Raw genomic sequence first — 13,421 nt, forward strand, 5'->3', positions numbered from 1 at the left:
TTCGGCAGATACACACAACACACACATAACACACCACTCACAGTACAACACACACCCACATTCACTACAACACACAGCCAAAAACAGTACAATATACAGATCACACACACTTAAACATTGCACAGATACACACGGCACACCACACACACACACACATTTATACGTAGCACACCATACGCACTTACACATAGGGCAGATAAACACAGCACACACACACATAACATACCTCTAACAACACAACACACACCCACATTCACCATACACACCCAAAAAACAGTACAACATACACAAAACACACACTTAAACATTGCACATATACACAAAGACACAACATACACATACTGTATATACATAGCACACCTCACACACTTACGCATTGGACAGATACATGCAACACACACAACCACTTACACTACATCACACACACACACAAACAGTACAACACACAGAACACATAAAAAATTGACGTTTATTTAACAGTCTGTACCAGCAAATAAAAACTGTACCTAATGTACCGTTTTTTCTTTTTTCCGCATATCCGTCTCTCCAGTCCTCCAGCCTGTCACTGCGCTCCCCAGCCAGTTGCACTGAGAAATCTTTGTCCTGGCCAATGCACCCCTTGATCAATACAAAGTGGGTACACTGCACTCACCCTGTCAGTTTTATGTTAGGCACTGCTCTGCCTTGAGGGTGTCCCAGACTCTTGGTTCATAGATAATGTTTGGTCGATGGGCATGAGTGCTGCATGTATTCGTTTGAATGTTATGAGTGTAAGAATTTGAAGAATAATACTGAGATGAAGATTTGCCACGTTAAAGTGTACAATTTACTCAATAAATCGTGAAAAAAATATATGTACATAGAAGTACAACCAAGAAATAAAAGTAGGTTTAAAAAATAAATTCTAATTCAAACTGATAATTGTTTGGATGGGGTGGGTTGCCAAACAAATCTATAAGTGGAGGGGGGTATGGATATTGTGGGCATAATTGGTGTTAGGTACACCTACAGGGGGTCCCCAGTTGATGAGAAATTTTCACTACAGTGTCACCTTAGGGGGAAATCCAATTGGGGTTCAGGTGGTCTTTTAGGGACCCCTTTACAATCCCGTTGGTCTCTTCTCCTAAAGCCTATGGTCTCCCTCAGTGATTGTCTATTATTAAGGGAGACCGTAGGCTCAAGGAGAAGAGACCTACGGGATTGTAAAGGGTTCCTAAAAGACCACCTGGACCCGAATTGGGAATCCCCTTATGGTGACACTGTGACCATGACACTGTAGTGAAAATCCCATCAAATGAGTAGCCCCTGTAGGTGTACCAAACACCAATTATGCCCACAATATCCATATCCCCCTCCACCTATAGATTTGTTTCACAACCCACCACCATCCAAACAATTATGAGTTTGAATCAGAACTTATTTTTTAATCCTACTTTCATTTCTTGATTGTACTTCTATGTACACATATCTTTTCATGATTTATTGAGTCAATTGTACACTTTAACATGGAAAATCTTTATCTCAGTCTTATTCTTCAACTTCTTATCAATGCACCCATTGATGATTGCGATGGCTGGATCGGTGGATTGGCCCGGCGGGTGTAGGGAAGAATTTGGCCCATTGCACTCATTCCCAGTGTTACATTGCAGTGTTGTGCGGGTAGCCTGCGTCGCGTTATGACGTCATGTCGCCATGCTCCCACACTCAGGGGCTGCCCCACTGGTAGAGATGACCGGTGCATGTGCTTTACAGATCTCCAGACCTCAGAGACTGCTGCAGGCTGGATTGGTGAGGGGAGCGGGAGTGGCAGGGAGCGTTGAATTTTTTATTAATTATGGCGCGGTAAGTAACGCCCACCCCGGTCTCCACGCACTCAGCACCTGTAATTACACACCCTAGAAACTGTACCATTGAAAGTATAGAAATGGAGGTGTGGCCACATCCCTTTCTGATTTTGTACCGATTTCTGACCCTCAGATGTTGGAGGCTATGTCATAGGTGCTAAATCTCAGGAGTGGATGTAGAATTCATCAACACATACAAGTTATCAACTCAGGATCGTTGTGTTTCAAACAACACCACCACACCTGAATTCATTGCCGTCATTGAGTATCAATGCAAACACATTCTAACATTATGGTGAAATCTACAACAAATTACAATCTTAGGTCTTTGGCAAAGCATACTGTAAGATTACATTTTTCAGCAATTTTGGAAATAAAAAAACCCCAAGGTTTTCCCGGGCAACGCCGGGCGGGTCAGCTAGTACCCAATAAAATGTTGACATTTTATTCTGCATAGATTAACTAAAATACACCTGTGATACAAGGTTGCCCCCACCCAGAGTTATCTTTCTCTCTTTTTCTCCCTTGGCAACTCAAAATAATTTGCTCTCTAACTCCGGGGTGCACCACTGACTGTCCCTTACACCAGAACTCCATGACGAAATAAAGTCTAGTGCCTGGGGACCTACATACCTTATACCCTAAGGTTATAGTCAGTATACAGCTGACACTTACCGGGAGAAAGAAAAACCGATGGCTGATTAAGCTGAAGGTGACATAAATCACTGATAGTGTCTCATGCTGCAGTTGTTAACAGTTTGTTAGGGTCAGGCAGAGTGTGCTGCTGCTGGCAGCCAATGTGTGCAAGGGGAGGAGTAGTGAGGTTAGAAGGGTCTTGTGATCTAGGAAGTTCTGCCTCTCGGGAAAATTTCTGGTCTAGGTAGGAAGCTTTTCTGCTCCTGCTCCAGCGTTTTTGCCTGTGTTCCTTGTATAATCTTTCTTTTCCTCTCATCCTCTTATTCTCTCTCTGTTTCATAGTCTGACTCTGTCCCTCTTTCTTGCTGCACCTTTCCATACTGCTGCGATTAGAATTTCTGGCCGGCCTACCCGCAATGCCCGTCCGCCTGCCCATTGGAGAGAGTCCGCGCTGCCGAGTGGGGCCTCTGTGCCTGGATTGCTGGGCTTACCCACGGCTCCTAGATTTGGGGGGCTGTGGCATCCGGCGGGGGTCTGGGGCTCCAGGGCGAGCGGTATGGCATGGGGGGAGGCTGTTGATGATGCGGCCGGGATTCCTGGTCCGCGTCACGTGCCTCACGGCCATCTCAGCCTGGATGACCCAACGCTTCCTGAAACTAAACATGGCTAAAACTGAACTTCTAATCTTCCATCCCCCGAACATCCCCTCTTCTCCCACTATCTCCATCAGCATTGGTGAAACCGAGATCACCTCCACCGACCAAACACCCTGCCTCGGTGTCATCATTGACTCCTCCCTCACTTTCACCCCCCACATTCGTGCTCTCTCACAGTCTTGCCGCTTTCACCTACGCAACATCTCACGCATCAGACCATTCCTCTCCACTGACGCGACCAAAATTCTCATTCACTCTCTTGTCATCTCCCACCTTGACTACTGCAACATCCTTCACTCTGGGCTGCCTCTCACCCGCCTCGCACCTCTTCAAACCATTCTTAACGCTGCTGCTAGGCTCATCTTCCTCTACCTCTAGCCGGCCTACCCGCAATGCCCGTCCGCCCATTGGAGAGAGTCCGCGCTGCCGAGTGGGGCCTCTGTGCCTGGATTGCTGGGCTTACCCATGGCTCCTAGATTTGGGGGGCTGTGGCATCCAGCGGGGGTCTCCAGGGCGAGCGGTATGGCATGGGGGGAGGCTGTTGATGATGCGGCCGGGATTCCTGGTCCGCGTCACGTGCCCAGCGCTGTGATTGTGGGCGATGTAAAGGGAACCTGTCGGCGAGGGGGGCAGCAAGTCACGTGGCTCTAGGCCCCGGGGCTACAGTAGTGTCAGGATTGCCGGGGCTGGTTCTAGCTCAGCTCCGGCAGCGGCGCATGCGCAAGGGGTCATCAATCCCGGGAGACCTGCAGCGGGGGGCATAAGGTTGAGAGGGCTTGCAAGTATAAGGGGTGGTGCTCCCCTCTTATCCCCTGGTGCATCACATGGGGTTTCCTCTAGGGGGGTCCTTGGCATAGTGCGCCCCTCAGGGATACCTATGTTGGCCAGTAGGCTGGCCATGAGCAGGGCTACCGCAGTGGGGTTGCCATTGCCATAGGCAACGGTGCAGGCAACGTCCGCTCAGGTGGCAGTTACCCCTTCCCGCCCCATGGCGGTAATGGGAGGGTCGCCATTGCAACACGCTAGGCGTCAGTGGCTCCAGCGTTCCAGGCTGCTGCCACAGCATAGCGGGGGTGGGAGTGTTGCTGGGCGGCCGGAGGTTGGGGTTCCGGCCCTCCCGGTTTCGCAGCTGGTGGCAACAGCGCAACAGTTGCTTGCTGAACTTACTCCCCTACTAGGCCAGCTTCAGTTTCAGGTGCTTCCCTTGGGATCGGCAGCGCAGGGTTCCTCCCTGCCACTTTCTGGACTGACATCCTCCCAGGGTGCTGTTAGTGATCTGTCCTCTGTATTGCACGTCTTCATCCTCCTCTGGGTCCAATTCCATGACGTCAGAGGAGGAGGGGGGCTGTAGGTCATGACGCCGGCACTGTCATACCAGACGCCGGCGTTGGTGGTCCACCACTGGCTCCCCGCTGTTCCTGAAAGGGGAGGTAGTGCACTGTGACTACATGGTGGTGGTCATGCCTGCCCATGGGCTGTTCGATTTCCTGCACATACTTTGAGTGATTCAGCACATTCTTGCAATGGTGCGCGCATAGAGAATAGGCCGAGTCAGGCTTAGTGCATTATTTGGATGACTTCCTATGCGTCGGGCCTGCTGGGTCCCCATGCTGTGGGGCACTGCTGGGGGTGGTGCAGGGTTTATTTGTTTTTTTTTTCAGGGTGCCGATAGCTGCGGAAAAGACAGAGGGGCAGGTCACCTGCCTGTCTTTTCTGGGAATAGAGATCAATACGCTAAGCGGCTGCTGCAGGCTTCCCCTTGATAAGCTCAAATGGCTGCAAGGGGTGGTCTCGGTGGCTTTGTGCGCGGGCAAGCTTCGGTTGCACCAGCTACAGTCGTTACTCCAGTTGCTGCATTTTTCCTGCAGGGTGATCCCCATGGGGCGAGTTTTCTGTAGAAAACTCGAGCGTGCCATGGCCGGAAACCGGCATCCCTTGCATTTTGTGCGCTTGTCCGCTGAACTGAGGGGGGATCTCCGAATATGGAGCTCCTTTTTGGAGCGATTCAATGGAGTATTGATATGGCCGGCTCCTCGGCGTAGCAATGCTCAATTGGAATTGTTCACGGATGCGGCTGGTTTTGGGGCCTATTTGCACGGGTCCTGGTGCGCTGCGCCGTGGCCTGTGGATTGGGTCTCTGAAGGCCTCATGAAAAACTTGCTGCTGCTGGAGTTGTTTCATATTGTGGTGGCGTTCGAGCTGTGGGGGGATAGCCTGAAGGATTCCATCATAGTGTTTTGGTGCGATAACATGGGTGTGGTACAGGCGATAAATCACCAGGGCTCATCCTCCCTCCCTGTGCGGCAACTGTTGTTGCGTCTTTGTTTACTGCTAAACATCCAGTTCATTGCCAGGCATGTGCCGGGGGTGGAGAATTCTATAGCTGATGCGCTATCTAGGGGGGATTGGGCCCGGTTTTGTACCTTGGTCCCTGCTGCTTGTCTAGTTGGTGATTCTGGTCCCCCTTATGTTTGGCAGATGATCAGGCAGGCATAGAGGGCTTAGCCATGCGGGCCATCGCGTCCAGGACTTTTCGATGCTACCAAGATGGGTGGCATGAGTGGGAGCAATTCAGGCTATCCTCCGAGCAGGCAGGTAAGACGCCTAGGGCAGCTATGGTGGCCTTTGTTTGGCACCTCTATTCGTTGAATTATTCTGTTGCTGCTGTGAGGTGGGTGCTTTCTGGTGTCTCTTTCTTCTCATCTTTGTATGGGCGGGCTGACCCGTCTCAGTCGTTTTTGATTTCTAAGGCATTGAGGGGCTGGCAGAGGGCAACACCAGCAGTCTCCGACCGAAGGCGTCCTATTAATATTGCACTGCTTCCACCTCTGTTGGGTGCCCTCCATGAAATATGCTACCCTCGCTACGAGGTGCTGCTGTTCTGGTTGACATACGCAATGGCATATCACGGGGCCTTTAGGATCGGGGAGCTGGTGGCACCGTCCAGAAATGCCCCCACGTCTTTGGATGTGACCGATGTGGTGGTCCAGGAGGATTCGATGCTGTGTCACATGTGACGATCCAAGACTGATCAGGTTGGTAGGGGGCGGTGGCTGTCTTTGCTCCCGTGTGCAGTGGAAGGGGTATGCCCGGTGGAGATGCTATAAATCATGTACAAATAAATTATATTTAAAATGGCATGTTGCCAATGTAATTGTTCACCTTTTCAACTAGCAAGTTACAGTAGATAGGATCCATAATGCTTGCTTAGCCTCTAGCAACCTGCCTGGTAAAAGTGTAGGTACTGCTAGAGAGTAGATATGGGTTGTCACAGGCTAGGGTATAATGGTAGGATTTGATTCATTTAGTTAAGTTTAGTAATAGCCAACATGAGACCAATAGGTTTAAGATAATCTATTGTGGTACTAGGTTGGTGGTGCTCCCAAAGGTTCAACAAGTACGTATACTCAAAAGAGGTGTCTCAAGGAGAAGACAAGGCATGAATGAAGTAGGTTTTTGGGGCACACTTGAGGATTTAATAAATAGTAAGTGAAAGAATGAGGAGTGGGTGCATACAAAACATAACCTTTATTTCATCACTTAAAAGACGTCACAATTAACATAGAGCAGGCTTTCCCAACCACGGTCCTCAAGGCACACCAACAGTGCAGGTTTTGTAGATATCCAGGCTTGAGCACAGGTGACTTAATTAGTACCTGAGTGATTCTGTTTAAACCATCTGTGCTGAAGCCTGGATATCACTAAAAACTGCACTGTTGGTGTGCCTTGAGGACCGTCGTTGGGAAAGCCTGCCTTAGAGGGTGATGTGATAACAATATATCAAAACAATATCTTAATGTACAATATACAATGGCAGTGCCAATCAAGTATTGTAGGCAAAAATTTCTTAAAATACGGTATCCAGATTTAATGGCACACAGATGTGCTGCTACATATACTCTTGTATATATTTACAAAATAATACTTAGAATTAGCTTTCTTTTGGAAGTATAGTACTTGCTTCCTTAACCCGGAACTGGACACCTGAAAGTACAGATATTTCTAGGGTTCCACATTTGGTTTGTACAGCAGATTGGTAGAGTTGATAGAAGGTTTTTCAACCAGTAAGTTTTTGGAGAAAAGAAGTAGTGGAGTCGAATTGATCCTTATGTATCATATGGTGCTTCTACTTTCTGGGTATAATGTAGGTACATTAGATTCTCTTTATGCCATAAAAACATGTTAGTGTTAAGCTGTAAACTATTCAATAGTGTCATGTGTAAGCTTAGAAACATTTATACACATGGTGCATTACAGTGTAACGCCACGATCATGTTTTGCAGGTGACTGAGGATATGGGTGTCTCCCTTAGCTCATGACACCTCTGTGTATTCCACAAGGCCGTTCACAGCACTGCTACAATGATGCACACATGTTGTGGAATGCACCTTTGGGGTGCTGAAATGTCATTTTAGGTGTTTGGACCGATAATCTGGTACAGGTTGAGTATCCCGTATCCAAAATGCTCGGGACCAGGAGAATTTTGGATAACGGATTATTCCGTATTTCGGAATATTTTAATATTTCAATTATGTATTTTGAAGTTTCTTGCATTTATGCTGTATAAACACATAAAATACACACAAATATATTTTATTACCACATAAAATACACAAATATATTTTATTTGTTCAAAAAACAAGGTTTCAAAACATGAAACAAAATTTGTGTACTATCTCAGATATTGAATTTGAATGCCAAGCAATCATTTTCTTGCACATATATAGTGCCAGTTACATATCATGTCCTCAGTAGTGCTGTTACAAATGTCCCCAGTGAGTTTTTAGCAAAAAAAATATTTTTTTTTTCACTTTCTGGAATGTATGGTTTTCGGAATAATTTGGATAACGAATACTCGGATACGGGATACTCAACCTGTACACTGCTTTAACACGCAGCGGAAGTAGTCATGCTTGTCCAGGCTTGCTGCATGCTGCATAACATTGCCCTGGGCCAAGGTAATTATGTGGAGGAAGACTTTGCAGTCATGCAGGAAGCTGAAGCAACACAGCTTAGGGTAGTTAGGATTACTTGGAGGGGGATGTGATTTGCATTGTGCTGATACGGCAGAATTTCTCAGGTATTTGGATGTATAAAATGTAAATATTACAAATGTACTTGTAAAAGCAATATTGAAAAGCCTAAGTGGGTATTCCATCTGTAGGTTACGGCGGTGGAGCTTGTTTGACCGGCGTCACCCTGTCCCGTTCTCGGTCAGCTCGACCGAGAACATGCAGATGGGATTCCATGTCGGGACGAGAAGGGGGCATAGCCATGAGTTGCAGCCAGGAAGAGGCCAGCTGCAGCTGGCAGCTCGTCACTTCCCGGTCGCTCTCCGACGAACGAGCCCAACAGCTTGTGAAGATGGGCTCGTTTTGTGAGATACCCTGCTCAATGCTGTTGAGGAAGACAGCCCTGAATAGGGCCTGGCGGGCATCTCCCCTGACGGGAGATGCTCGCCGGTGATTGAATATCCCCATTAATGTAAATTATCTGTGAAACTTTAAATTTCCCCAATGTTTAGGGGATTAACGCCCACCCATAATAAGTATTGCCATATGTGTTGTGAGATTTGATGCATACATACTGTTAAATATGGTGAACAAACGTAACATTGGAAATGTAGTTATAGTTTTTGGTGCATGTATTGTAACTTCACATAAGTGCTAGTGAAGGGTAACATATTTCAAAGCAATAATTATTATGTAATGGTATGAAAAAAAGACGAAAATGCATGTTAGAGTAGCCAAACTTTTTTATGCTCTTGATCAACATGTACACATATACATTATTGACAATACTGCAATTATACGATTCATTTGAAAATATAAATGTATTTTAAATAAAGACAACAATACATTTGGAGCATAATTAAGGCTTTTTGGCCTGGCTCCTGCTACAAACCCCCTTTCCACCTGTGGCAACACCACCCCTGGTTTGGACACTCCTACATGGGGGAGTAGTTGGGGAGCTACTGATTGTAGTGCTGGATACACTGCTGATACTTGAAGGAGCAGGAACAATTATATTTGGTGTTTGTGTGCTGAGTTGTATCTGCAGAGGCACCAAAGCCGTGGTTGGGCCATAATGGATTGGGTTTGGGCATTGACACTTTCATTTAGTGTCATTAGTGAATCTGTTTGGGCCCATAAGCCCTGGCTGATTTCTGATAGTCGTGTATCCATAGTGGCAGCCATACGTATTTCTGCACCAGCACTTAATCAGACAGTGTTGGCTACCTTATGGATTTGTTGGGAAACTTCTGCATGTTGTGCATTTGATGACTTTGGTTTTCCATGAACTCCACCTGCTTGTGTTTGAAGGTGTCTAATGACCTTGCCAGCTCATCTGCAGTAGGGGTTGTAGGGGCTGGTTTGGTAAGTGGGATATGTTGGAGTGGCAGGATGCTTGGTGGCCTTTGTGCGATGGCTGGCTGTGTTGCCTCCTCCACATGATCCAAAGACTCCACTGTCTCCAGTATAATTCCGGCTTCATTTAAAGGGGGAGGGGAAACAACTAAAGAGGAACCAGTCAGATTTATTGGCACTTTTAACAACAAATGGCGTGAAGTTACATCTATACTCCAAAAACACTGGAAAGTCCTACATACAGACCCAGATCTGAGGGAGATTTTGCCACAGAGAGTGGAAACAAGTTGGAGACGCTCTCAAAGTTTGAAAAACAAAATAGTCCAAAGCCATCTAAACACACCGAAAAAAAACACTTTATTTCAAGAAGGGCTCATACAACTGTCGAGTGTGCAAAGCCTGTCAATAGATGATACCTACAACACATTTAAAAGACAAATACAATAAAAAATGGAACATCAACACATATATAGACTGCACAACAATTGGAGTGGTCTATCATCTTACCTGCCCATGCAATAAAATTTACATAGGAAAAACCAAAAGACAACTTAAGACAAGAATCCTGGAGCATGCTGGCAGCATCAGAAACGCACAACAGGACAGCGCTAGGTTCAAAACATTAACCCCAGTCGCCAACCATTTTTTACAATTTCACAACAGCGACCCCAGGGGGCTAAAAGCGTTCGGCATGAGACACATCAAAATGAATGAAAGAGGGGGAGATGTTGACCAAGCCCTTCTGAAATTTGAAACAAAGATGATATTCCTGATGAACAGCCAGCAACCGACGGGACTCAATGAGTATAACAGCTTCTCACCCTATATCTGAACGCATACTTCAAGTTTACAGGCCACTTTATCAATTCTTCAAATCATATGGACACGCTCTAAGCTATTTTTATCAACTAATTTACAATCACTGCTCACCACATTAACCAATGTATTTTGGACAATCCCGCCACCCCAAAGTTCATATAACTATATATCACTTCCAAACCACCACATCTATAATACATCCATGCACTTCACGCATCAAAACTAGGACACAATCTAGATATGGTCCTTTACAAATATTCGTAGCATCATCCACTAGACTCTCAAAAGTTTATGTCACTGTTTCACCAACACTTTTGTTCCCCTGTTTGATCCAACACTTATTATTTTTTTCTCACAAACCTCACACTCACGAGCCTCAGTGCAACATCCATTCACGATTTAAACATGTAATTGTACATGCTAATCCATATAAGACTAACATATATAATAAAGACAGGTAATGAAACAGTACATGTATCAGCCCTGGAATGGAGTTATATAGATTCCAAGCACTAATACCCCAAGAGAACTAAATATAGCAGTACAGATCTTAACTGCATAATAGTCTATTAAAATAAGCGATGGACCTTAGGAGCGCCGTTATAGAGATCCAGGCTCTGAATGCCTTATTGAAAAAGCAATGGATCCCTCTACCCTCTTCTATTAATCACAGAGGGAACCCCATACAAAAAAATAGCACTCCTCACACTTCAAATCTAACTTGTCAAGAACTTGCGAATTAAATAAGAAATACTGAAAGATAATAGTAGCAATAAACTTACTTCCCCCTTCCTCCTTTTTTCCTCTCTCAAATACATAATTAATTCAAAAATAAAAATAAACGAAAAATAAGGATAAAGTAATATACAACACCAAGAGATAACAAAACAAACAAAAACAATGTGGCAAAACATCCCACAGATATGAACCCACCAATCATGGTACAAAGTGTGTACACGGTGATAGTAGGGCTAATCCAAAGATTTCACATGTAACCAAATGTAACACAGAAGGAACGTCTACATACCTAGAGTGACGTCAGTAAACTATAGCAGTGTCAACAATGGCTCTGATTGGACCACCTCACAATATAATCCCACCGGCAGTGACGATCAGGTCAGCCTTTGAAAAAGCCGTTTGTGAAACGCGCGTTGGCACCTCCGATGCACGTGTTGTGTTTAATTTACTAGAAATGTGCAGAGTAGATAAATAATCTGTAGATTGTCAGGTTACTAATAACTGTCTGTAGATACATCAGTGAAGCCATGAGCTTAAAACTGTATGGTGCAGCAGGAACATGGAGCATCAAATACAAATGCCCCGACCTGCTCCCCGCACTTAGCGCAGAGATTAGCTACCAAAATCTCTCTGCGCCTTAGCTAATTACATGAAAGTGCCGTAATATATAAATGTATTGAAAGTACAGAAATTAAAAGTGTATATGATACGGAGCGCAATCCCCTCCCTATGTGCGCACTGTACGACTGATCGCCAAACCTTTTAAATTTGAAATTGGCGACATACAGTAACCCAGTGAGACAATACTAAAGACACATCATTCTGTATGTATTGTATGACTAGTATTTTACAGATGTGCCCATTATTGGAAATGCCGTCAAGCTAAATTGTATATGATAAAGGGTGTAATTATTCCCCTGTGTGTACGCTGTAAGATTGTACAACAGCTTACAAAAACATATGGTCCAATAAAACGTGACAATATATCTCTTGTGTGTATGGGCTTGGATCAACTATCAACCTGCTCCAGGCACAAAACTGATGACAAGAAATGTACCAATTGTAGACGCTAAATTGTATAGAATACGGGATTGAATACCCTCCCTATGTGTGTACTGCACGACTGTGTGTATTGCATGACTGGCTGCCGATCCACGTAATTTAATAGTGGCGATACACAGTAATTCAGAGGGGCAATTCTAAAGGGATACTGTGGTGCATGTATTGTATGACTGACCACCAGTCTATCCCATATATAAATCAGCAAAGTGTGACATTGCAAACATTTCAAAGATACACCAATCGCCAAAATTCTTGACAAGCTGACATATGATAAAGTGTGTAATTATCCCCCTGTGTGTATGCTGTATGACCAACCACTATATTGTATAAAATCAGCAATACAACAAAGCACGACCAACACACGATAGGAAATACAATTTACTTCTTATGTGTGTATAGGCTATCAACTAGCCTCACGCAAAAAAACGCTGCCATATAATACGATTTAGGTGTGTTATTTGAAATCCTGCATAATCCACCAGCAGTTAAAAGGATAATTTGAATCCATAAATAAAAACCGCATTCGGCGTATACACACCATCAAATTATTGTACAATTATCGCTAATCCTCTAATAAAAACAGGAAAGAAGCGGCGACAAAACCAAGCGGAATATGCAAAGCAATGTATTAATACGTGTGAGCTGCTGACCTTCAGAAAACAAATCAGCAACACTATAGAAACAAACTAACCCGATATACAAACCACGAGTTGTTTGTAACCAACACAGCGCTGTAATTAAAACGCACAACATATACGCACAGGAGACCTAGTTGTCACACAAGCAGTTCTAAAAATAATAATAAGACTGCACCCGGAGGGCACACAGTATTTACTGAACATACAGACATACAAATAGCCAATCTTGAAATTGCAACAAATTGGCGGTGTAAGGCAAATAAGCCACAATATTGACACACTGACAGTCAGTTTAAAACCCCAAAGGCTGAATTACATGTGATAAGGAGCGCAAACAATTCGCTATAGAGATGCTCCTGGGTTTACTGATGATCTACTTTATATGTCAACATAAATAAAAATTTATATGCACATTATAGGGAATTATACCCTATCTTTACTAATATTCAAATCAGTCCCCAGTGTAATTAAAACTGCGACCATCCTCTATACAGATACAGACTCTAACCAATCTGGAAGATACACCATCGCTGTTTACAAGCAGCTAATTTACCAACATAATTACGTATACGTTTTCAGAGTCTCTTCTTTCTGGCACTGAAATACCCTTTGTAAGGGACAATCGAGCAATACACAGAGCTATACAATTTTTACCCTTTT

The 13,421-nt window shown here is 44.7% G+C and overlaps 1 protein-coding gene across 1 annotated transcript in view; it reads left to right on the forward strand.

The window, feature by feature from the left end:
* Positions 1 to 5,683: 5,683 nt before the first annotated feature.
* LOC146073310 (uncharacterized) overlaps positions 5,684 to 13,421 on the forward strand; it is an 85,721-nt gene continuing 77,983 nt past the window's right edge. Inside the window, exons 1-2 of the mRNA XM_083180487.1 lie at positions 5,684 to 5,731; positions 9,460 to 9,513. Coding sequence (XP_083036613.1) covers positions 5,684 to 5,731; positions 9,460 to 9,513 — 102 coding nt within the window. The remainder of the gene's footprint in view (positions 5,732 to 9,459; positions 9,514 to 13,421) is intronic.

Source organism: Crinia signifera, chromosome 4 (genome assembly GCF_055691185.1).
Source record: "Crinia signifera chromosome 4, ASM5569118v1, whole genome shotgun sequence".
Taxonomy (NCBI): Eukaryota; Metazoa; Chordata; class Amphibia; order Anura; family Myobatrachidae; genus Crinia; species Crinia signifera.